This window comes from Muntiacus reevesi, chromosome 4 (genome assembly GCF_963930625.1).
Source record: "Muntiacus reevesi chromosome 4, mMunRee1.1, whole genome shotgun sequence".
NCBI classification, from domain to species: Eukaryota; Metazoa; Chordata; class Mammalia; order Artiodactyla; family Cervidae; genus Muntiacus; species Muntiacus reevesi.
The window spans coordinates 116,880,249-116,903,400 of NC_089252.1; the positions used below are offsets into that span (position 1 = coordinate 116,880,249).

Sequence of the window (23,152 nt, forward strand, 5' to 3'; positions counted from 1 at the left end):
GAAGCCCCTGGCTTCTGCAGCTGGGCTTTTAAACCCAGGCCTGGTGGTTTTGCCAATACATCTGTCTTGCCTACTGTTAAAAACATTGGCGTCAACCGTTAAAGATTCGTATTGGGCTGGGGGGAAGGTGGGGGCCTTGGGAAGTGTTCTGGCGCCCACTGAAGTTTGAGTGACCTGTGGTTCGGGGAATTTTCCTGATGGTTTTTCAAGTTTTGCCCCAAACCGTGGGCAGTTAGTATGACTGCCAAGTAAAGACACCGTTTTCTGACTTCACCCCCACGCCGACCTGGAGCCCTGGTTCCCGCGGTGCGGGGCAGGGCCTGCAGGCCCCCGGGTGGCATCGCTGGCCTCTCAGGACGGCCGCGACCCTCGGGCCCTTCCCGGCCCCTGCCCGAGGTTAGCCGTGGAGGCAGCTCACCCCGCAGGGGCACGGCCAACACGGAGGACGTGGACCCCGAGACTGTCCGTCTCCCTGTCGGGCCCTTTCAGGAGAGCTGCGTTCCCGGGTAGTCCCTGGGCACCCTGCGGGAGTGGGTGCAGTGCGGGCGCGGCCGAGCAGCCGGAGCGCTGGGGGCGGGGCCTGTCACGGGGCGGGGCCAGGCGGCCGCGGGGGGCGGGGCCTGGCCCGAGGGGCGGGGTCCGGCGCGGGCCCGCTGGCGCGCAGAGAGCGACGGGTGAGCTGCGGGCGCGACGCGGCGGGCGCGGGCAGCGGCGGGGTCGGCCCTCGGGGTCAGCGGTCCTGAAGCGGGCGGAGCGGGGCTGCGGGCGGCGGGGCGGGAGGCGGCCCAGACGGGGAGGGTCCCTTCCGTCACCGGGCCGGGTCGGGCCGCGAGGCGAGGCGGGCAGCTTACCCGGGAGCCGGGCGCGCGGGCGGGGGTTGGGGCTGGGGAGAGGCGGGCCGCGTGGGGTGAGGCCCGAGTCCGACTCCCCCCGTCCCCGCGCGCAGGGCCAGCGGTCTGGGCGCCGAGGATGTGCGGCCGGACGTCCTGCCACCTGCCTACGGAGGTCCTGGCCCGGGCCTGCGCCTACCGGGACCGGCAGGGCCGCCAGCGGCTCCCGGAGTGGAGGGACCCCGACCGGTACTGCCCTTCGTACAACAAGAGCCCGCGGTCCAACAGCCCGGTGCTCCTGTCCCGGCTGCACCTGGAGAAGGTGAGCGCCGACCTGATCTTCTGGGTCATTTGGGTATCTTACAGAAAAAAGGAGCGGGGGCATCGCTATGCCCCTTAGGAGTCCAGCTTATCAGAATCTCTAGGCTTAGGGCAGGGTTAAACCTAGTCTGCAACACCTCTGATGTTTCTTGAACGCTGAAGTTTCTACGCTTTCTGCTTGTTTTATCTTTAATTGAAGCTAGGAACAGAGGTGTTTGGTCTGGTATTCTAAAGTTTAATTGCTTTCTTTGTGTTTATAGAATCTACCTCTGTAGTGTTGGAGTGGTCAATAATTTATAATGTTTTGCTTCCTTGCTTTATCTCCTGAAAGAGAGAGAGGGGGAGTGTATGTATACATGCCGTGTAGTAAAAATGCTTGATTCCAGAGAATAATAGTTTCTCCATGTCTTAGATATTTTAAATATCTTTGATATGTTTTTTAAAATCCTGATTGTTTCCATCTTGGGTTTTTATTCTGTTTGGTCCGTAATGCATGAGTTACTTTATGAAGTTGCTTGAACCCCTGTTGCACCCGTTTTTTTTTTTTTTTTTTTTTTGGCCCCACCATGCAGCATGTAGGGATCTTGTTTGCTCATGTAGGGATTGAAACCTGCGCCCCTGGTAGTGGAAGCACAGAGTCTTCACCACTGGACCCCCAGGGAAGTCCCTGTTGTGTGCTCTTTAGAAGCGTTGTATTTATATGGTAGTCAAAAGATTCATCTTTACGTTAGGAAGATCATATTTTGAAATCGGCGTACGAGGTAACTGATTCTTTTGGTTGAGTGAGGCCATTTACATGAAGGTTTACTTGAGCCATTTTTAGTCAGTGCATACTTCCCTATTCAAACTAAAAAAAAACCTTTTAATTAGCAGAAAATCAAAATAAAATAAATACTATGGGAAACCTTGACTGGGAAAGGAAAAAATAAAACGTTTCAGAGGAAAGCATGATCTGGAGACAAGGATTGACTGCGGTTTCTTAGTGCTTGGCCCTGTTTCTCTTTGCACCACCTCATTATAGAATGAATGTTATCTGGAAGAAAACAGGTGTGGAGACAGAAGTGCAGGAAGACTGTGGGTGGCCCCAGGTTACCCAGTCAGTGAGGGACAGCTGGTACCAAGGTCCAGTCCACCCTTCCACTCCGGTGATGCTTCCTGGAACTAGGAATGGGAAGGTGGCGCTCCTGAACACACAGAGTCCTCCTCTCTGTCAGCGCTGTGCATTTGCTGATGTAAAGTTTTGACTCCACCTCTCTCACAAATTTTATAAAGATCGCTAGGATTTCCTGATTTTGATAAATAGTTGAGTTTTCGTTTATCTGAAAATGAGAAATTGTGAAATTGTAAAGCCAAAATAGAACCATTTCAGCTCATTCACCCACATCATCAAGACCAGCGCTTGTGTGCAGATTGTAACATTTGCATTTGAAACCACCGATTTGCACCCTACTTCCGCTTCTGCTTATGCAACCCCAGTGCTACCAGCTGCTCTGATCACAGGTCTGAGAGGGCAGAGGAGAAGATGAGTAATACTGAGCAGTATTCTCAGTATTTTGGCTTAGAAGTACTTTCTATTTATCATGCCCCCTATGGGGCAGCCCCTTACCTGGGTTTGGTTTACAGTTGTTGAGTGAACGCACTCAAGTTAAACGTGCTACATGGAATTTGTAAGAGGACCATCTCCCAGTCTCAGCACTGCTGACACCTTGAGTGAGATATTTGTTGTAGGAAGCTGACCTGTTTGCACTGTGGAATGTTTAGCAGCATCACTGGCCTACTTTGAAACCCCCCAAAATAATACTCATGTTGCTTTCGAGTCACTTATGGACGTACAGAGTAGTGAAATATGAGTCCCAAATACACATCCCAGCTGAGATCAAAGCTCCACCTTCTTGTTTCGGCTTTTATACTGTAAACAAGTGTCTTTTTTGAGATATATTTATGCTAATTTTTTTTTTTTTTTTTTGTATTTCTGTGCTTTTTGCTGGCGATCTCACTGTTTAAAATTGTCCCCAGGTGTAGTGGTAAAGCACAGGCTAGAATTCCTAAAAGCAAGGAGGTGGTAACGTGCCTTACAGAAAACATGCATGTGTCAGAGACGCTTCACTCAGGCATGAGTTACTGTGGCTGTTGGTCATGAATTCAAAATTAATGAACTGACAATTTATGTTAAATAAAGTCTAACATAAAATAGTAAATATGCTGAACAGAAACACAGAGAAGGCATGGTTGTATATGGACCAGTTAATGAAAAGATGGCTATAGGCGCCTGGCCTCGTAACTCTGCATTTCCCCCAGAGCAGCTCTTGGGTTTCCCTAACCCGCTCTGTGCAGTGACTTTGCGGAACCTGACTGCACGTGGAGCAAGCGTGGACTCTGTGGTGTGGGGGAGGGTTAGCTCATTAACACAGGCAAGGTTTACAAAGAAATGAGACAGGCTCTTGTGAAGAGCACAGTTGAGGCATTCAGTTCAATTCAGTCGCTCAGTTGAGGCATTCAGTTCAATTCAGTCGCTCAGTCGCGTCTGACTCTGCGACCCCATGGACTGCAGCACACCAGGCCTCCCTGTTCATCACCAACTCCCGGAGCTTGCTCAAACTCATGTCCATGGAGTCGGTGATGCATTAGCTTGGAATAAAAAGGGAAGCCCTTCCAAGATCCCGTCACTGACGGTTCCCCGTGCTCTCAGAATCCTTTGCTCTCAACTCTTTTCATTCAGCTTTTACCTCTCTAGATACCTTTTCTTGAACTGCACTTTTCCCTCATTTCTTATTTTTCCTTTTTTCTCCCCCGGCCCCCACTCCCACCTCCCGCAGGTTTCATCCTGTGGTTGATTTACTTTCTAAGAAATTTCATCCTCATGTCTTCACCAGTCACCTTTATGTAGACTTTGCGGTTTCTTTTTAGTCATAACCTTGAAAAGTATTACACTACCACATGTGTACCTCCTCCATGCCACACATCTAACTAGGGTCTTCGTATGAAGGCCTAATTCTTGCCTTTATTCTGGAGATTGGCAAACCGTGGTCTTCAGATCCAGTCCAGTATACTGCTTGTGTTTACAAATACAGTTCATTAGAGTTCAGCCCTGCTCGCTCGCTCCCCGGCTGCTCTGACATGCCCAGGGTGCCAGAGCTGAGTGGCAGCAGAGACCGCATGGGCCCGGAAAGCCACCAACACCCGCTGTCTGCTCCACTGCAGAGAAAGTGCCGACCCCTTCTCCGTACCATGCCACCTGTCTCCTCAGCTTAAACTCCACATGCTTGTGGGACATAGGAAGCGTCTCTCTGCAGATTTCATTCTGGTGACTCAGAAAACCTTTCTGTTTTGTTCACCAGTGAGGAATTAGGGCAAGGCCTTGCAGGTACAGTTTGTCTCTTCCCTGGAGTCTGGGGTCTCCAGAGGCCGAAAGCCAGGGTCCTCTGATCATTTCTGTACGTGAAATTTTCTGGGACAGAGCAGCATCCTTTTATCTGTTGCTTTTGGCTGCTCTGTTCCTGTAATAGTGTTTATTAACATACCAGAGACTAGGGTCCGCAGAGTCTGCAATACTCACTATTTAGCCTTTCAGAGAACAGTCTGCGAGCATCTGGTGTAGAGGCCTCTCCCCGCTCTCACCTGCCGGCTGTTGGCTCTTACCTGGGCACAGACTCGTGGCCGGTCCCCAAAGTCTGGGCTTTCTCACGCGTGGTGGTCTTAGCGTCGCTGGATTTCTTACACGGCGGCTCGGGGCAGCGAAAGCAGGGTCTCAGCCAACACAGAGGAGGCTGAAAACCCCTTGTGACCTGGCCTTAGAGAGCTTACAGCGTCTCTGGTGCCACATTCTGTTGGATACAGTCAAGTCACAGACCCATCCAGAGTCAAGGACGTGGAGCATGGACCTCCCCTAACCCCCCAGCTCTCGACAGGAGAAGTCTCAAACACTTGGGGACCCCCTTTCTGAGCTGCCACAGACTTCCCACTGTTAACCTGAAATTCGGCCTGTGGTTTTTCCCCAAATCACACCCCTCTGGGGATGTTTCTCTTTTGCTCAGTAGTGCCATCATTACTTCAGTCTTCCGGCCCTGAAAACCCAGTCACCCCATCTTCTTTGTCCAGTTCTCTGGTTTCCTGCCTCTTGGATGTCTTTTATTATCACTGCTCCCACCAGACCCACCGTACCACTGCAGCAGAACCCAGAATGTACTCTGCTCAATCTACCAGCCCAGTGTCTGTACCGAGAGAAAAGTGTGTGCATTTTAATCTGTCGGTCTCATCAAATTCTCAAGGGGCCAGGTACCCCAAGAAAGTTTAGCAACCGTATGTCCAGGGCGGGGGCCCCAAAACTCCCCTCGCGTTTGGAGATTGGTTAGAAGACAGCATGTAGCGTGGCTGCGGTTCATTACGGTGAAGGGGTGCACAGTGGAATCAGCAAGAGGAACAGACGCAAGTAGAGATCTGGAGAAATTCATGCCCAGGCTTCCTTACGATCTCTCCTCCCTCCCTGGGAGGGACACACCAAGCAAGTTCTTTCTCCAGCAGTGAAAAAGGGAGTAACTCGTGTGCAGTGTTTCCGCCCAGAGAAACCCATCAGACACAGGCCCAAGGTTTGCTGGGGGCTGGTCACGGAGGCGCTCTGCCCAGCAAGCAGCAGCATCCCAGATGCCCAGGGGGAAAGCCTGCGCTCAGCAAGAACGTCATTTCCTGCCTGAAGCGGGCCTAGGATGCCATCCCAATCGTTAGGGGAAGGGGGGCGCTCTCAGGAGCCAAGTCCTCAGATGCCGCCTGACGCCAGCCCTGTGAGCAGGCCCTCCTAAAAACAGCATCCTCAGGCTTGCTGCAGCTTGCTGCATGAAGCCACTTCCTGCCCAGCCTTGGCACCGCCTCTGGTTTCACCTCTGGTCCCTCCTCCCACCTCTTCTGTGTCCCAGTCCTGTTCCTCTTGTGGGGTCCAATCTGAGAAGCCCCTCACCCAATGCTCCCCCTTCTGCCCTCCCAAGGAGCTGATCGCTTCCGCAGGCCCCCCCTCACAGATCACTGTCCGCCGAACCTTCCCGACCCACCTTACGAGCCACTTACATCGTATCACGTCATGTTGCTCAGTGTCTGCGTGGCTTCACGAGGATGGTGCAGGTCCTTCCGTGTGTCCCCTGGGTGTAGCACGGACCTTCCGTAGGGTGACTGCCTGTCCTGCGTGCCTGGTGAGAGCTGGGCCCCGTGAGGCGCAGGGCCTCGGAGCCTGTCTCTCCGTGGCCGACACGGAGTCACAGTTTACAGGAGCTAAACCTCTTTGCACCCCCACACCCCAGGCAGAATGTCATCTGTCTGATAAACACGGTTGCCTGAGAACGCCAACCACTCGCATCATGAGAAGTCGTTAGAACTGTTGGCATGCAGGAGCTCTCCCTTTTCACAATCATCTACTCTCTGCGTTTTGACACTGGTGGTGGTGGGGTTTAGCCGCTCAGTCGTGTCTGACTCTTGCGACCCGTTGGACTGTGGCCCACCGGGCTCCTCTGTCCACGGGATTCTCCAGGCAGGAACACGGGAGGGGTTGCCATTTCCTCCTCCAAGTAGTGCGGTGCGTGTCCTCCATAGGGTTTTGCAGGTTCCTTCCCGTCTCCTCACTGCACCTTACCCTTTCCCCTGGCAGGACGCAGACTCGTCCGAGCGGATCATTGCGCCCATGCGGTGGGGATTGGTTCCCTACTGGTTCAAAGAAGCAGATCTTTCCAAGCTGCAGATCAACACCAGCAACTGCCGCAGTGACACCATAATGGAGAAGCGGTCCTTCAAGGTAGGAGCGGGCGCGGGCAGGTTCCCGGTCTAACTGCTGGCGCCGTGGACACCCGCGGATAGCCCCAGGCTGTCCCGCTCGCCGCTGTAGAGTGCTGTTCACCGTACCCCGGTGAGACAGAGCGGGTCTCACCAGGACCACAGCGTCTTTTTCTCCCACTCAGCCGTGGGCTGCCGGGCCCGGCTGGACACGTGGCGCCCAGCCGGAGGTTCTCAGGCAGCGCTCGCGTCATAGAACGGCCCTCAGCCGGGACGTGGGGACAGAGGGAGGCCCACCCACGTGTCTCATGGCAGGCGGGGGCAGTCAGGCATCTCACGCGGCACCCTGCTCACCCTCCAGGGAGCGGGCACAGCCACGGGCCTTTACGGCCCCACCTCGGAAGTCCCAGGCATCGCTTCTGCTGTGTTCCTTGGTTTATCCCGAGCCAGCCCGAGGTCACCGACGGAGGGGACCTCATCGCGTGTGAATCCTGCTGGGTGGGGCTCGTTGGGGGGCGGCCAGCTTTGGAGACAGGCTCCACAGCACCTATTTCCTCTTAGGCACATTATTTAATCTTTCCAACACTTGTGTACGTGCGACTTCACACCTTTAAACGCAACGTGCAGAGGAATTACTGCTCTGAGGTCGCCCGTGCTTTCCCCCAGGTGCCTCTGGTTAAGGGGAGACGCTGTGTCGTCTTAGCGGACGGATTCTACGAGTGGCAGCGACGTCAGGCCACGAACCACCGGCAGCCCTACTTCATCTATTTCCCGCAGATCAAGACCGAGAAGGTAGAAGCAGCGGCGTGTCCGTCTCTGTTTGGCTCTCCGGGCTTCTTGGATGTTTGGTTCTGTGTTGTTCCTGTTTTTTTTTCTCAGCCATAAATTATCTATTCAGATTCTTCTGTGCCATTATCTCTTCTTTCTGGGATTCTCATTATACGTGTTTTAAGACAGTGTGGTGTCGTCCCATAGCTTCCAGATGTCTTATATACTTCATTCTTTTTCTCTGCGTTTCAGTCTGGGCCATTTTTACTGATCTGTTTTTAAGTTCACTCTTCTCTCTTATTTACTCTTGAATCTGGTCCTGTTGACTTCTGCATATCTTAGCAGTTCCTTGGTTATCTGACTGTTTTGTATATCTTAGAAATTTTTTCACTGGTTGCCAGACAGAGAACGTAGGAAAGAGACTGAGACCAATAATATTGTGTCTGGACGTGGACGTGTGTGTCTGCCCTGAGGCTGAGTTGATCTTGTCAGGAGCTGGGCTGGACTTGGGTCTTCTCGCGCACAGACGCTTTCACTGTTTGTTTGGCGTCGCCCCGTGTTCGGGGTGAGGGCTAGGTTTCCAGAGGGTTTTCCTCAGGAGCCCTGCTCCCCGTGCTTTGAAGCCCTCGGGCCGCTCTCCGCAGGCACCCGCTGCCGCCGATCCCCCGGGGCCTGCTGGTCGCAGAGGCTGCCGCGCGCGCTCTGCTGTCCGGGTCCGCCTCGTCTTAAGCGGAACGGAGCCCCGGCTGGCGGGCTTTCTCGGTGAGCCTGCTCCTCCCCAGGGAGCAGAGAGCTGTTCCTGTTGTCCTTCTGCAGCCTCGGCGGGGCCTCCCTTGACTCTTAGGAGTGACGGGATCCATCCCTTCTCCCCTGGCCCCTTCGTGCTCCTCGGAGGAGAACGGCGGGGTGAGACTTCTCGCCGTCCCCGGCCCTGTCTCTCTCTGGAGCACCCGCGGAGGCTGGTCCGGACACCTGCAGCCCTCGGGCGAGCCCGCGCTCTGCGGAGGGCAATTGAGCGATCATCTTATCTGAATTCCTAGCTGCTGCATAAAGGAGGCCTCGTTTGCCCCCTGCCACCACCGGGAAGTCTGCCTCAGGGCCTTCTCTCCCTGGGCGGCCCTGTCCTGGCTCTGCAGTTCAGGCCAAGTGGCTGCCCCGCGGCCCCGAGCGCCCTGACGAGTTTAAGGAGAGTCAGGGGTGGAGAGTCCCTACCTGTTCTTGTCTGGGGGGGAGGGTGGGGGTGACACTCTCTAGCCTTCGGAAGCTGGGGACTGAATCTTGACGGCAGTAGGAGTTGGCCCGTCGAGGGCGGGCAGAAAAGACCTTTTGGGCAGAAGAGGAAAGTTACTTCCTCGAGACTGGAGGGCTTTGTTTACAGACAGCTGGGTGGGCAAGTTCCCTTGTACGGGAAAGCTGGAATGAGGCTCCAGGTCCCGGCAGGCCTGAAGGCCCACGGGAGGTGTTAGCCTGTATCGAGACAGCATTCGGGAGCCATAAAGCTGCCTCGGGGAGGGCCTGTGGGGCAGCCTCTGTGCTCCTCTGACGGCGCGTCCGGGGCCTCCGTGCTGCGGGCGGGGTCTGGATGCCAGAGAAGGTGGCCATGCTGCCGCCTACAGGGCGGGCCGGCCGCGGGTGCCTGACCGGCCGTGGTTTGCTTCCAGTCCGAGCAGGTGGGTGCCGTGGCCAGCCCCGAGGACTGGGAGAAGGTCTGGGCCAACTGGCGGCCGCTGACGATGGCCGGCATCTTTGACTGCTGGGAGCCCCCGGAGGGCGGAGACTGCCTCTATTCCTACAGTATCATCACGGTGGACTCCTGCAAGGTCATGACCGACATCCACAACAGGCAAGTCACCCCGCCTGCGTTCAGAGGGCTCAGCGCAGCCTTTGTCGTCTCTGGGCTCAAACAGGCAGCTTTCGGAGTTCAAGGTTTCTGTATGCACAGATTTAGAGAGTCGGAAACTAAGCCAGTTACTTCACGAGATACGGGTACAGTCTGCGCGGCTGTAACATGACACGCATTCCGAAAAGTTACCACGCTTTGCAAAACTGTACAGTGAAACCAGGGAACTTACAGAAAAGTGGGAATAAGGCGACAACACTTAAACATCCTGTCACTGACCCAGCTAAAAAATAAGAATCTAATAAAACCCATACTACAGTTTCATGCATTCCCTAGCTAAGAAGTACAAAGAAATTATAGTAAATATAGTACCATACCTTAAAAAGACCTGAAATCAGCCTGTGCTGGCGGGGTCGCAGCTTGTGACTTACTGTGACATGGTGGAAGGAAGGTGATGCGAAATGATTGTCTTTTCCGGTCTTAAATCCTGGGACGTGTTCTTCTGTCTTTGAAATGTTGTTCCTCCGAGGCTGGCCTTCATAATAGATACACGTTTAATCAGAGCCGAACGTTCTGATGCGATGGACCGCCTCCCCCAGCCAACTTCAGTGTCACCCCTGGAAATGCCTCAGCGGCGTGCCTGGAGCCAGGCAGATAGCCATCGTAGCCTGATGGAGCCCCTCCGTGCCGGTCTGCGGTCTTTGTGTACGGCCAGCGCGTTCTCTTTGTGAGAAAGCCCCCCCCCCCCCCACTTTTTTTTACTGTTTGGCTTTCGGTCAGCATCCTGAGAGATCTTCCTGTTGCATCTGTCCCTTCGAGCCGGGCTGCTTGCAGCTGTTCCGGCCGTGGATGTTCCTTCTTCTAGCCGCCTTGCTGCTGTGGAGCCTTTATGTCTATTGCCCAGGAGATTCCACGCGTTCTGTTCTGCTTTCAAGATTGTCATTTAGTTGCTCAGTTGTGTCTGGCTCTTTGCAACTCCATGGACTGTAGCCCACCAGGCTCCTCTGTCCGTGGGATTTCCCAGGCAAGAATACCAGAGTGGGTTGCCATTTCCTCCTCCAGGGGATCTTCCCACCCCAGGGATTGAACGCACGTTTCCTACATTGGCAGGTGGATTCTTTACCACTGCACCACCTGGGAAGTCTGGCTTTCAAGATGGTTTATTATTTCAGCTTCTCCCCAAGACTTAAAGGTTTCCCATTTTCGTGCACTGCTTAGAATGTCTGAACCAGGAAACTTAGACATGTTTGAGGTGTTGAGTGAGCAGTTTTTTGAACAGAAGAGTTTACAAGTGCAGAGTGAGAGCAGATCACCACTCTGGAGGCTAGCGTGCGATGCGCCGAGGTAGCCGTCGGCGTCTGAGCTGCGTGTTGCGTGTACTCTACGGGGTTCGGTTCAGCGGGGCGAAGTTTGCTGTGTTCACGTTGTGTCCTCACAGATAAAACAGTGTATAAGCAAACACAAAATTGGCATTATGTTTAAATTGCTCTCTATTAGTCAATCACACTGGAGTAAATTTTCATTTTAAAAACAAGCACTAGCAGAACTGTGTAAAGATTTCACAATTTTTGCCAGGTCTCAATGCCCTCGGGTAATTTTATGATGTTCTGCTGAAAAGAATCCAGTACGGCATGTATTGCATTATCTATTTTAACCCCTTTGTCCTAAGCATTCTGTCTGAAATGATGCTTTTCTGGGATATAATAGTTCTAGTTTTGCTAATTTACCTTAAAGTTCTATTTCATCAAATCTAAGATTTTGTTCCACTATTTTATACAGTTAAGTAAACTGCTGCCAATTACTGCCAATGAAGTTGTGATACAGTGCAAAGATGCCATTCATTGTAAATCTAGATTTCAGAGATTTTAAAATGCTATTTAAAAATATATCTTGGGAAGATTCCCTGGCAGTCCAGTGGTTAGGACTCCATGCCTCCACTGCTGAGGACCTGAATTTGATCCCTGGGAAACTAAGATCCTGCAAGCTGTGTGGTGCAGCCAAAGAATAAAATAGTAAACATATGTGTTTGGTGTTTAATTTGTTGAAGCACCAATAATTACTAAAAGTAATGTTCATGCATGTATCTCCTAAATTCAACTGTACCACCCCCCAATGAAGTACATACATGCTTTGCACTGGCCTAGAACATAAAATTGGAAGCTAAACAAGGGCTCTTTTCCTAACGTCTCCTGGGTACCAGGAGTTGTCTGGGGCGGCCTCTTCGCTTTTCTGAGCCGTGGTTCCCTCTCGTTGACAGTTACATAAATAGCTCTCCCTTACATAAACCTGCCTGGGTGGGAAGGCTGGGGTCTTAGTGACAGACGGGTCCTGGGCTGTGGCCCCCCTTGGCGTCTAGGCCGGCGCCGTAAAGGTCAGCAGCCCGCCGGCGTGTGCGCGGGAGGGCACCCCGGCTGTAGCGCCGGGCAGTCTTCGCCACCACACTCTGAGCTGGCTCTCCACGCTGAGCTCCGAGCCCTGTTGTCCTCGGGGGACTGGACCGCGTGCGCGGCGCAGATGTGGGGGCGCGGCCTGTGCGTCAGCTTACTGGACGCCCCCCCGGTGTCCCCGACCCGTCTTGCGCTCACCCCCCAGGATGCCTGCCATACTGGACGGGGAGGAGGCAGTCTCTAAGTGGCTGGACTTTGGTGAGGTCTCAGCTCAGGAAGCTCTGAAGTTGATCCACCCCACGGAGAACATCGCCTTCCACCCAGTGTCGTCCATGGTGAACAGATCCTGGAACAACGCTCCTGAGTGTCTGCTCCCGCTCCACCTGCTGACCGGAAAGGTAGGGGCCCGGACGCCCGCCGGCCCTGCCGGGTGCTCTGTCTGCTCCGAAGGGCCTGTTAGTGCATGCTGGGACCTTTACAACCAGAGACTGAATGCAGACCACCCACAGTTCTTCCTTGTGCGCAGCAAGGCGGCCCAGGGCCGTGATTCTCAGAGCTGGCCGCGGGTCGGCCGGGTGCACGCCTGTCAGTGTTGAGGCTGGGCTGGGCCTTCTGTACCTCTGGGGAGCTGCTCGGGTGGTTCTGATAAGAAGCCACCTTTGGGCACTCATCTGGAGGGTGACTGTGGAAAGGGCAGAGGGCCCCTGACCAGAACCGTCTCTGCTGCCAACCGAAAGGGAGGCGTGTCTCTGTCCCTTTTCTTTGCTTTTCCAACTACAAGATGGGGCATTCAGTCCTCACTCTCCTTCAGGAGACAGGAGAACATCCCTGCTAGGAGCACGAGCTTCTCAGAGTTGGCGGAGGTCACGGGGGTGTGTTTTGAAAGGAAGGTGGACAAACGAGGCGTCGGTGACAAGGACGCCCAGAGCGGAGGCTGGCCCTGCTAGTGCCGGGGATGGGGCGTGGGGGCGGCAGCCGCTCCTTGGTGGCTAGAGGACGGCGACAGCTGGGACCACGGCCCCTGCGCCGTTTCCCTTAAAGCCTCTTCCGTTTCCACACTCACAGTCAGCGTCGTCCTTTTTCTGTTGGTTCTCTCAAAGCCTTGTATCCCTGGTAGCACTCATTACCTGTCTCTCAAAAAATGCAACTGTAGATATTCATTTTGCACCAGACATGGCCCCATGTCTGTCACGGTCTTCTCTGCAGAATTCACGCTCTGGAGAGCTGGCGTCCTGTGCTGGGCTCGGGTGCAGGGTGCAGCCGGCCCCTCCCGCCCGGCCTCTGTCTGAGGGCTGCATCTCCAGCTCGCTCCCCACACGGCCTGCTCAGGCTGAGTGCCGCTCTTCTTCTGAGCTTGCTTCATTCTCTGCCCCGGTTTGGAGAGCCTGCCCACTGTCTTCTCTGGCCGGTCTCGCCCAGCACGAGCTGCCCCCTCTCCCTTCCGGCCCTGGGAACCCGCCCTGCTCCCCTCCTCGTGCCCCTGGTCACATCTCCGTGCCCAGGTCGGTCCCTCGCACAGCGCCTCTTCCCTGGTTTCCCAGGAGCTCGAGCTGGGGGTCTGAGCTGCCACTGCTTTCTCCTAGGAGCTCAAGGCGAGCGCCAGCAGCCAGAAGATGCTGCAGTGGCTGGCCACGAAGTCACCCAAGAAGGAAGAGCCCAAAACACCCCAGAAGGCAGAGCCCGACGTGCGCCAGTGGTCCAGCCAGTTCCTGCAGAAGAGCCCGCAAACCCCCAAGCGAAGCAGCGCCAGCCTCCTGGAGCGGTGGCTGAAGCGGGGTCAGGAGGAAGAGCCTGCGGCCAAGCGGCCTCACACGCAGTAGCACAGGCGTTCCGGAGACCACGGCCGCGGTGCTGGGTGCTAACCACCGCGTGATCACAGGCCGTGTTGTGTGTGTGGTGGGGGAGTTCCAAGGCTGAGATGGGGTGTGTGTGTGTGTGTGTGTGTGTGTGTGTCACGGCCGAGGTGCTCAGTGCTAACTACCGTGTGTGTGTGTGGTGGGGGAGTTCCAAGGCTGAGATGGGGGGGGGTGTGTGTGTGTGTGTGTGTGTGTCACGGCCGAGGTGCTCAGTGCTAACTACCGTGTGTGTGTGTGGTGGGGGAGTTCCAAGGCTGAGATGGGTGTGTGTGTGTGTGTGTGTGTGTGTGTGTGTGTGTGTGTGTGTGTGTGTGTGTGTGTGTCACGGCCGAGGTGCTCAGTGCTAACTACCGTGTGTGTGTGTGGTGGGGGAGTTCCAAGGCTGAGATGGGGTGTGTGTGTGTGTGTGTGTCTGTGTGTGTGTGTGTGTGTGTCACGGCCGAGGTGCTCAGTGCTAACTACCGTGTGATCACAGGCCGTGTGTGTGTGTGGTGGGGGAGTTATAAGGCTGAGATGGTGTGTGTGTGTGTGCGCGCGCGCGTGTGTGTGTGTGTTGGGAGTTCCAAGGGCGAGAGGTGCTGCGCTGAATCCTGCTGTGATCACAGGTTGCACTTGGGGTGGGAGGTTGGTGGTGGAGTGGCTTCCATCATAGCTCAGTCTTAGTTCAGGGTTTCGGCCTCCCGGGGCAGTGCGTGCTGACTGTGACCGGGACTGCCGGATGGGATGGGCGGGCAGCCCCCATCAGCTCCGAGAGAGGGGAGGGAGCGCTGGCCCACAGCCCTCGCCCGTTGGCTGGGTGGCCAGGTGGGCCCTCCCTCAGAGCCCGTCCCTGCTGGCGGTTCTCAGCAGAGGCTGTATTCTACTCAGCCTGTGGGCTCTTTCAGTGTTTGGGAGTTAGGTTCTTAAAACATTGTCTTTTTCTCTGAATAAACTGTATTTGATAACCTGTCTAGAAAATGCTGCCTGTGGGAGGAACTCTGATCTGTTTCCTCCTGGCCACGGTCCCGGGGGGATGATTTTGTCACAAGCGTGGGGGCACTGGGGTCTTTGCGGGCAAAACTGCTTTTTTGGAAACAATAAAAAGACTTGGCAGGGGGCTCTTTATTGAGTCTCTCTTCACTCTTAACACCTGGAAATTGTCTGAATCCACCAACTTAAAGCAACCGGAGTGCCTGCAGGGCAGGAGGGGCTGCGGGGGCCGTGCCGGCTCAGGCGCGCAGCGCCCGGGGTCAGGAGGCCACCCGCCCAGCCTGGTCGGCAACCCCGCGTTTGCTCTGCAGGCAGATGTCCGTCTGCGTGGCTGTGGCCGTCCGCCCGCCCCGCCCAGATGCCTGCGTCCGCGAAGGCAGGAAGCGCGCAGCCCTGCAGGCTCACTCGGGCGCCGCGTTTGGTTGGGGGGGCCGCCGAGGCGGAGGGGTCCCCAGCTTCATGGCAAGCCTCTAGGACGTCCGCCCGCCCAGGACCGCCCCCGCCCCGCCCCGCGGCCGTCCCGGCGGCTGCGGCTGCAGACCGGCGCCTCCGCATCCGAGACCCGGGCCATCAGCCCGACCCGGGTCTATGCAAATCAGGGATCGCAGCGCCACCAATCAGAGCGGGGCCCGGCGCTGTTCTTGCCAATGGCGGGGCCGGGAGGCGGGGCCCGAACGGCGCGGGCTCCTCGGTTCCTCTTCCGGGGCCACGGAGGGTGGACTGGAGCCGGACCCGTGGAGGGGCGGGCGCTTTTCTGCAGCTTCCGTCTCCTCTGTGCTCTTCTTGGAGTAAGAGATTTTACAAATACAGAGAATATACAGGAATGTCGACTGTAAGACTTTTTTGTCGTATTTACCTCGTTTAGTAGAGCAGCAAAAGGGAAATTCCCTTGGTTTTCCGCACTCATACCCAGAGTCTGTGTGCTTTTCATTCTGGTTTTTATACCGCGACATAAATGTGATGTTTAAAGACAAATTCTCATGTCAGAACATGGTTTTGTGATTTTCAGGTTTACGTTAACGGCGTCATGGGCATTTCCTTCTGCAGTTTTCCCCGTCTGAAGCCTCAGCGTTTCTAGGCATTGCCAGGTCGCGCCCCAGATTTTCACTGGACTGCCGTTTTCTCCCCTCTTGTCAATCCTTACTCCTGCTTGTAAGAATCAAGTCTCAGAAGGGCAGCCTGCTCCTCCCCGTTCCGGTGGCCACGGAGACCAGGCCCCAGCCATTCTCCCGGCAGGAGGGACAGTCCCTGCACGGGGCTCTCTGAGCCCTCCCGTGCCGTGTGGGCACACGGCTTGGCTCCAAGCCTCAGAGGAAGCAGAGGGTCCCCTAGACTCCAGATTCTGTTGCAGTGGACAGATGTCTCCCCAACTCCTGTCTGCAGTCCACCTGGCTCCATCGCTTCCTGTAAAGCTGTGTACCTGAAAAGCCCTGTGCATCCAAGGAGAACAGACCCAGGCGAGGGAGGGACTTGGCTCACAGGGTCAGGTCGGAGGGGCTCCTGGCCTGGGTCTCAGCTTGCAGGGTGAGGGCAGGACCCTGCTTTCTACCAGGAAAGCCCAGAGGGTAGGCTGGTGATGGGAATCAGAGGGTGATGGCTGACCTCAGCCAGAAGGAGGGTAGAGCCTCAGTCCTTGCGGAAGGAGATCTGGCTTGGGCTGCATGGGTAGTCCCCAGTACATACAAAGCTGCCCTGAGACGTGGTTTGTCCATCTCTGAATAGGACAGTGGGTGCTCGTGGTTGAACTCCCAGGAGCCCACAGCAACAGGTGCTGGTTGTTGGGGAGCCGACACCTACCGCTGTCAAAGTGTTGCTCCTGTGGAGAAGGATCCCGAGGCTCCAGGGAAAAGACATGCTGCAGACGTCATGGGCGCCACTCCCAGTGGAGGCACGGGGAGTGGGGGCTGGGGCAGGGCCCCACGGCCCCACTGCTCGCCCCCGATGGAGGCAGCCAGGAGAAAGAGAACACTTGGGAGAGGCAAGAGGAGTTGGGCGAGAACAGGGAAGCAATACCCGGAGGTGCACAGTGCAGGGCTCTGGGGGGAGGTGGTCACCTGGGGTGCAGGCGCTCAGCGCGGCAGGCTGAGCTTGTCACCACTGCGGCGCTTTCCTCTGGCTCCTGCTCCATCAGGACACCACCATCCAAAGCCATTTGTCTCGTGAAGCAGCCAGAACCACCCAACCCTCAAAGAAGATCAAACTGAGTGATCACACAGGTGGGGGCCACAGGCCACACCACATCACATGTGATTTTGTTTGGCCTAGGAATTTATTGTTTGCTATGGATTTTGTTTGTTACAGAATTTATTTTGTTTTGGTAAAATCCACACGACGTAAGGTTACCATCGCACCCGCTCTTCAGTGCACAGCCCTCTGCTATGAACAACGCTCACACTGTTCTGTGGCCATCTCCAGCATCCATCCCCAGAAGTCTTTCCACCTTGCAAACCTGAGATTCTGACCCCGTCCCTGTCCCAGCCTCTGACACCCACCATCCTACTTCCTGTCTTTGTGAACTTGACTCCTGTAGGCCCTCATGTAAGTGGGATCATGCAATACTTGTCCCTCTGTGGCTGGCTTGTTTAACTGAGCGCACTGTTTTTCAGGTTAATCCATGTTGTCGCCAGTGTCAGAACTTCCTTTTAAGACTAAATAATATTGCTTGGTGTGTTGAGGCCACACTTTGTTCATCCAGCAGCCACTGATGGACCCCTGCTTGCTTCCACCCATTGGCTGTTGTGGTTAGAGCTGCTATGAGCACAGCTACGCAGATCTCTGAGTCACTATTTTCAATTCTTTTGGGTGTGTCCCCAGAAGTAAAATTGATGGCTCAATTCTATGATTTTTTGAGGAACCTCCATACTGTTTTCCAATTGCTGCATCATTTTACATTCCTACCATCAATGCACAAAGTTCCAGTTTCAATTCCACATTTTAAAAGTGGGAGGTTTCACATGCACACACACAAAATGTATAGTCTCCACATAAAATCTTCTCAGGAGGTGCCTCTGATGACCGAGTCCCGTGTGGGACCACCGGCAGCTGGGGGACCCTCCTGCCAGGCTCCCTGGATAACCCGCTCCCCTCCCTGCCTCCAGAGGGCAGCTCAGAAACTTGCAAGTGCTTCTGCAGTGTCTTAAGAGAGCTCTGGCTACATTCTGCCCCGCTGCTGCCTGGAGACCATCAGAAGGGCTCTCGGCCTGTGCACCTCTGTTTGAGAGCCTGGTCCCGGCTGGACCCACCCACCTGATGGTGGAGAATCGCGATCTCTTTGCACGGCTGTGGCTGGGCCGCATGGGGTCACCCTCACTTGTATGTTTCCCTGTGGGGTGGCCACAGGCAGATTCTTGCCGGATTCGGGAGGAAGCCGCCGCCATGGTTGCCGGGCTGCCCACTTACCTCCTCGGTGGGAAGCGGCACAGGAGCTGGCAGTCTACTTTCTCAGGATTCTCAGGGTTCCTGATTCCCGGGCCAGATGTGGACATGTTCACCTCTGGACGAAGAGTCTAGGACAAGGACACCCCCGTCGCCAGGGTCAGAGGCAACATGTACTTGGGTTTCAGTCCTGTGCTCAGCACCAGGCCCTGTCCTGGTGGAGGACAGCTTGAGCCAGAGTTGACTGGGTCAAGACCCCATTCTACGGGTTGCTCGGCCAGTTTGGCCTCGAAAGGGGCCTTTGCAGCATCTGCGGAGCCATCTGGGGCCCAGGAAGAGGCAGGATCCAGAACACAGAAGCAGACCCGAGATCTGAGGAGGTTCCCAAAGAGGCAGGTCCCAGCCCAGAGAGAGGAAAGAGGTGGGCCTTGCAGGAGAGAGAACTGCACATCCAGAGGTGGTGGAAAACCTGAGATCCTGGCCAGAGGGTCAGACAGCCCTGCTCAGCAGATGAGTGAGCAAAAGATATCTCTTTCGGCTCTGTTTATAGATGAGGACACAGGCTTGGAGAGAGCAGTCTTGCCACAGACATCAGACGGTGGTGGAGCCAGGTGCAGAGCCCTGCCCTGCCACTGCGGGCCCCCACTCCCAGCCCCACCCAGCCCCTCTCCTGCCCGGCGGATGCAGGCCTGGGCCGTGGCCGTGCCCCTGGTCGCTTGCCTCCTTGCTGTAGTGCGGTCACCTCATCCAGGAAGCCCTCCTCCAGGGTCTCATGGTGTCACGTGCCTTCAATGTTTATCTGGAATTGAGGCCCCTTGAGGCCAAGTCCAAGAGACACAGTAAGTAGATCCCCCTTCTCCAGCCCTGCCCCTGCCCCCTGCTCTGTGCAGGAGCTGAGTGTGGCGTCAGAGCAGAAAATAGACCTCCCACACCAGTAAGGTGGGTGTTGGAACACCTCCCTCACGGGCTGTCTTGAGGCTGAGGTCTCTGCAGCCTTCCTTGGGGTGCCAGGCACACAAGGGGTGTTTCTTCAACTTCAGGGTGTGGGACCCACCCACAGAGGTGCCGCTCAGCTAAAGGCAACTCGGGCAGAGTTGAGGAGGGGCCTGTGGGTGGAGTGAAGGCCCCTGGGAGAGCGTGTGTTTGATTTTCACGGGTTTACTGGAGGCCGCGCAGGAGTCACTCTGTGGTGCGGGGCCCAGGTTCTCACTGCGGCGGCTTCTTGTTGCAGAGCACGGGCTCCGTAGATGTGACCCACAAGCTTCGTTCCTCCACGGCACCCGGACTCTTCCTGGACCAGCGATAGAACCTGCGTCTCTTGCATTGGCAGGTGGATTCCTAACCACTGGACAACCAGGGAAGTCCTGGGTGAGTGGTTTTGAGGAAGAGCAATTTGAATGGATGACAAGGTCCAGGAAGTGGGCATGGGAGGATAAAATGAGCTGAAGGAGTGAGACTGGATTGCAGGTGACATAAACGCAAGTCAAACTAGCTTATGTAAAAAGCAAGCATCGGCTCCTGGAACAGCCGGCTCTAAGCAGCTTCAGGCCCAGCTGGACCTGGGCCTTGCGTGAGCATCCTCAGGCATCTGTTTCTGTGTTGGCTCCTTTTCCAGCTGGGCGCTCTCCGTGTTGACAAGGGTGGCCACCGGCAGCTCTGGCCCAGTGTCCCTTCCGTTAGTGGTCCTGGGCGGAAGAGCACCTCTTTCTCACTACTTTGATTGACTCATTGAGGTCAAGAACTCATCTCACCAATCGTGGCCAGGCAGCAGGTTGAAAGAATCATCAGCCAGGTCTCTGGTCACGTGACCACCCTTGGGCCTGGAAGGGTCAGACCCCAGAGCACTGTGGCTGGAGAACAGGGAGCATGACTTTGTCCCTGGGAGAAAATGAAAGTGCTTTCTATCATCAGAAGAGGCGCGCTGGTGCTCCTGGAGAAACAGGCCTTAGCATGGAAAAGGCAACAAGCCAGGGGCCAAGCCTTCAAAGAACAGAGGGGAGAGGGTGACAGGAGGTGGGGGTGGCCTGAGCTGGAGGCCACTGGAACTGGGTGGTGAGCAGCGCAGGGCCCATCTAGGAGGGAAGTCTGGAAAGACGATGCAGAAGGGCTGACCTGCAAGGCCACTTGAGGGTGTGGAGCTGCAGGGTGGTCGCCAAAGGGTGGAGTTAGCAAGGGGAGGAGCTTGGGTCGGGGAGCTCTGCAAGAGGAAGCTGCTTGATGTGAAGAGCTTGGCCAGAAGAAGCAAAGATCACTGCCCCGTCCCTGCAGCCCACCCCACCCGAACCCAACCTCAGGGCCACCTACGGGAGGGCCAGAGAATCAAGTCTCCAGCCCGAGGCGTACTTGGACAGCTAGCGTGAGCCCAAGTGGCATCTTGCTCAGGGAGAGAGGATGGAATCTGAGGGCTCACTTTTAGTGGGTCAGGAGCACCATCCCCTGGACCCTGGGGAGGCCAAGGCCTCTCAGGGCTGCTAGCTGCTGGTAGCCTATTGGCTGGCTCTGCAGACAGCTTGGGACTGGCCCGGTCTGGCACGGTGGCCCTGCAGCAGGGTACTGGGCACACTGCCCCCCAATCAGAGCTGCAAAGGAGATGAAGCCGTTGCCAAAACCTGGGCTGGCAGGGTGGGTGTTTTTCCCAAGAATCCAGACAGCCACTGCCAAGTCCAGCATTCCTCCTCCGCCCTGATGGCGGTCTGGTCACTTTAGAAAGATGACGTGGTTCCCTCCCACCCCCAGCAAAGCGTGGGCAGGGCCGGCACCTGAGCTGGCTGGGCGCTAACACTGGCAGCTGGCCCTGCAGCAGGAGGCAGTGCGGACCCTCAGCAGGGACAGAAAGTCGAGTAGGTCTGGGTGGCCGCGTGCCCACCGTGGGGAGGGTCTATGCTGCCGCCCCTCCGGGTTCCGGAGGCAGTGGCTGCCAGGCAGCGGTCAAGTAACTTGCCGGCCCAGGACTCTAAAGGAGATGCTCTGCAGCTCTCATCTAGTTCCAGCCCAGACTTGCTCAGCCTGGTCTGTACATACACACTATTCTGGAATGTTCGCTGGCTTCTCCACCGCTCCAGAGTTCTCCCGTTTTGCAGGGTTGTCCCTTCATAGGAACATATTAAAATAGGCCTCAGTTTACCCTTAACTCTGGATCCCACGTAAGCTCCAGGAGGGTCAACCTTCCTCAGACCACTTCTTGCATCACGGTGGGTGAGCCTGGGTCCGCTGTCCACATCACCAGGGAGCCTCACTTAACTCCAGAGTTAACTAAGCTGTGAAGGCCCACCCTGCAGTGACCGAGGGCAGACCCCCGCAAAGCCCCTGCTCCCCCAGCCCCCGGACGAAACTGCCATTCTACCCACGTAAACAAATGCCTCTGGGACCCACCGCCCAGCTCCGCGCCTGCGTCTCTAGCGGACTTAGCGCGCCGGAGACCCTCCGCTACCCATCCAGCCCAAGCTCAAGCCCCCGCTTCCCTACTCCACGCGAAGACAACAAGAGCGGTTGAAAGGTTTAAACAATTTATTTTGACCCAAAAATGGAGACCAGAAGGAGAAAAGCCACGCGCGCTCCCGCGCCATTACCCGGCGCGCGCCCGGAGGCGGGGAGGGCTGCACCGCCCTGGCGTCCTCGCGCGCAGGGCCGGGGCGGGCAGGCGCAGCCCGGCCATTGGCGCCCCGAAGCCGGTAACCAAGGCGACAGCCCGGGCCAAGGGCGCGAGCCAATAAGGGCGTCGCCAGGGCCGTTTCAAAAATCTAAAGCAAATAACAAAAAAAAAAAAAAAAAGGAAAAAAAAAAAACGCTCCCACGTTGGGGGATGGGCAGGCCGGCGTGGCCCGGGCCCACTGATGTCGGGGCGCGCACGGCGGTTCGGGCTCCGCGCAAAACCTACGTGCACTCTGGGGTGGAAAAGTAGGCGCCGGGGCCCGGTGATCACTTGCGGCCCTTGGGCACTTTGGGGACGCTGGGCTTTGCCGCTTTCTTCACCTTCTTGCCCCCCGCGGCCGCCGCCTTCTTGGCTTTGCTGCCTTTGTCCTTCTTGGAAGCGGCGCCCTTCTTGTGCGAGCGCTTCTCGGGCTGTGGGCCCTTGGCCGGCTTCTTGTCCGCGCGTCGCGGGGCGGCCGCAGCCGGGGCCGCCTTCTTGGCCTTGTGTGCAGCGGGCGCCGGGGCAGAGGCGGGCGCCGGGGCTCCGCGCCGCTCGCCGCCGCCACCCTCCAGCTTCTTGCGGTTGAGCTTGAAAGAGCCGTTGGCGCCAGTGCCCTTCACCTGCAGCAGGGTGTCGTTCTGCACCAGCGCCTTGATGGAGTACTTGAGGTAGGTGCGCCCGTTTTGCTGGTCGAACCACGCCACCTTCTTGGCCTCCGCGTAGATCTTGGCCAGTGATGAGCCGTTGCGCTCGCCCAGCCGGCGGATGGTTTCCACCACCAGCTGGCTGTACTTGCCCGGCTGATTCTTCTTTTTGCTATTCTTCCTCTTCTTGGATGGGGACAATGCGGTCGAGCCTCCAGCCTTCGCCGCCTTCTTGGCCGCCCCCTCGGCAGTCGTCAGCGGCAGGGCCTCTTCAAGCTCCACAGACATAGTGGCGAGCGGGTTGGTGGCGGGCGGGGCGCGAAAACCCGGGGGCCGCGCCGGGAAGAGAAAGGCGAGGGGCCGCGGGGGCGCCGGGGGGCTGGGGGCGCGCGGCGGCTCCAGGCGGGAGCGGCCGCGGCCGGGCCTGGGGCCGGGCGGCAGGGCTGGGGTGGGGGCCGGGCCGGCCGGAGCGGGGGTCCCGAATCGGGACCGGAAGCGGGGCCGGCGCGGAAGCGATCGGAGCGCAAAAGTCCGGCGCGAAATCGTCGGAGCAGTAATCGTCTGGGAGCGGGGAAGTCGGCCTAGCGAGCTGCCGCCAACGCTGCCTACGCCGGAACTTGCTGGGCGTGCGCGCTGCGCTCTGGCGGGGAGGGTGCCGCGCTCCCCTTTTATGGCTCCACGGCGGACCACGTTGAGAACAACAACAGCCTGGTCCGGGGCCGGCGCCAACTTGTGCTTCTTGAAGCCCCTTCTCCGGCCGCTGGCTTCCCAGACCCG

General features: G+C 56.7%; 2 protein-coding genes across 6 annotated transcripts; one reads left to right on the top strand and one right to left on the bottom strand.

Annotated features, from left to right (window-relative positions):
* The first annotated feature begins 632 nt into the window (after positions 1–632).
* Positions 633–14,882, top strand: HMCES (5-hydroxymethylcytosine binding, ES cell specific). Of its 5 annotated transcripts, none has more exons than XM_065934023.1 (9): positions 662–729; positions 947–1,152; positions 6,784–6,927; positions 7,572–7,697; positions 9,335–9,516; positions 12,106–12,298; positions 13,484–13,786; positions 13,981–14,089; positions 14,201–14,882. In XM_065934023.1, exons 2-7 carry the CDS (start codon positions 970–972, stop codon positions 13,718–13,720), a joined length of 1,065 nt encoding a protein of 354 aa, XP_065790095.1. In that variant the 5' UTR covers positions 662–729; positions 947–969; the 3' UTR covers positions 13,721–13,786; positions 13,981–14,089; positions 14,201–14,882. The 5 variants fall into 5 exon arrangements, with proteins under 5 accessions (XP_065790097.1, XP_065790095.1, XP_065790096.1 ...); XM_065934024.1 differs by having other exon boundaries at positions 13,981–14,037; positions 14,317–14,882; XM_065934025.1 differs by lacking the exon at positions 13,981–14,089 and having other exon boundaries at positions 633–674; positions 13,484–13,933; positions 14,138–14,882.
* Positions 14,883–21,589: 6,707 nt separating this feature from the next.
* H1-10 (H1.10 linker histone) lies at positions 21,590–23,027 on the bottom strand. The gene has a single exon (XM_065934028.1). The coding sequence runs from the start codon at positions 22,661–22,663 to the stop codon at positions 22,019–22,021; it is 645 nt and encodes a 214-aa protein (XP_065790100.1). The 5' UTR covers positions 22,664–23,027; the 3' UTR covers positions 21,590–22,018.
* Positions 23,028–23,152: the final 125 nt, after the last annotated feature.

What these genes read in the sequence shown, in the direction of transcription:
- H1-10 (XM_065934028.1), bottom strand. Translation starts at nt 22,663, where the DNA reads ATGTCTGTGGAGCTTGAAGAGGCCCTGCCGCTGACGACTGCCGAGGGG.
- HMCES (XM_065934025.1), top strand. Translation starts at nt 970, where the DNA reads ATGTGCGGCCGGACGTCCTGCCACCTGCCTACGGAGGTCCTGGCCCGG. An exon ending in ATGACCGACATCCACAACAG is followed by an intron (nt 9,517 to 12,105) that starts GCAAGTCACCCC and finishes CTCACCCCCCAG; the next exon opens with GATGCCTGCCATACTGGACG. An exon ending in TCCACCTGCTGACCGGAAAG is followed by an intron (nt 12,299 to 13,483) that starts GTAGGGGCCCGG and finishes GCTTTCTCCTAG; the next exon opens with GAGCTCAAGGCGAGCGCCAG.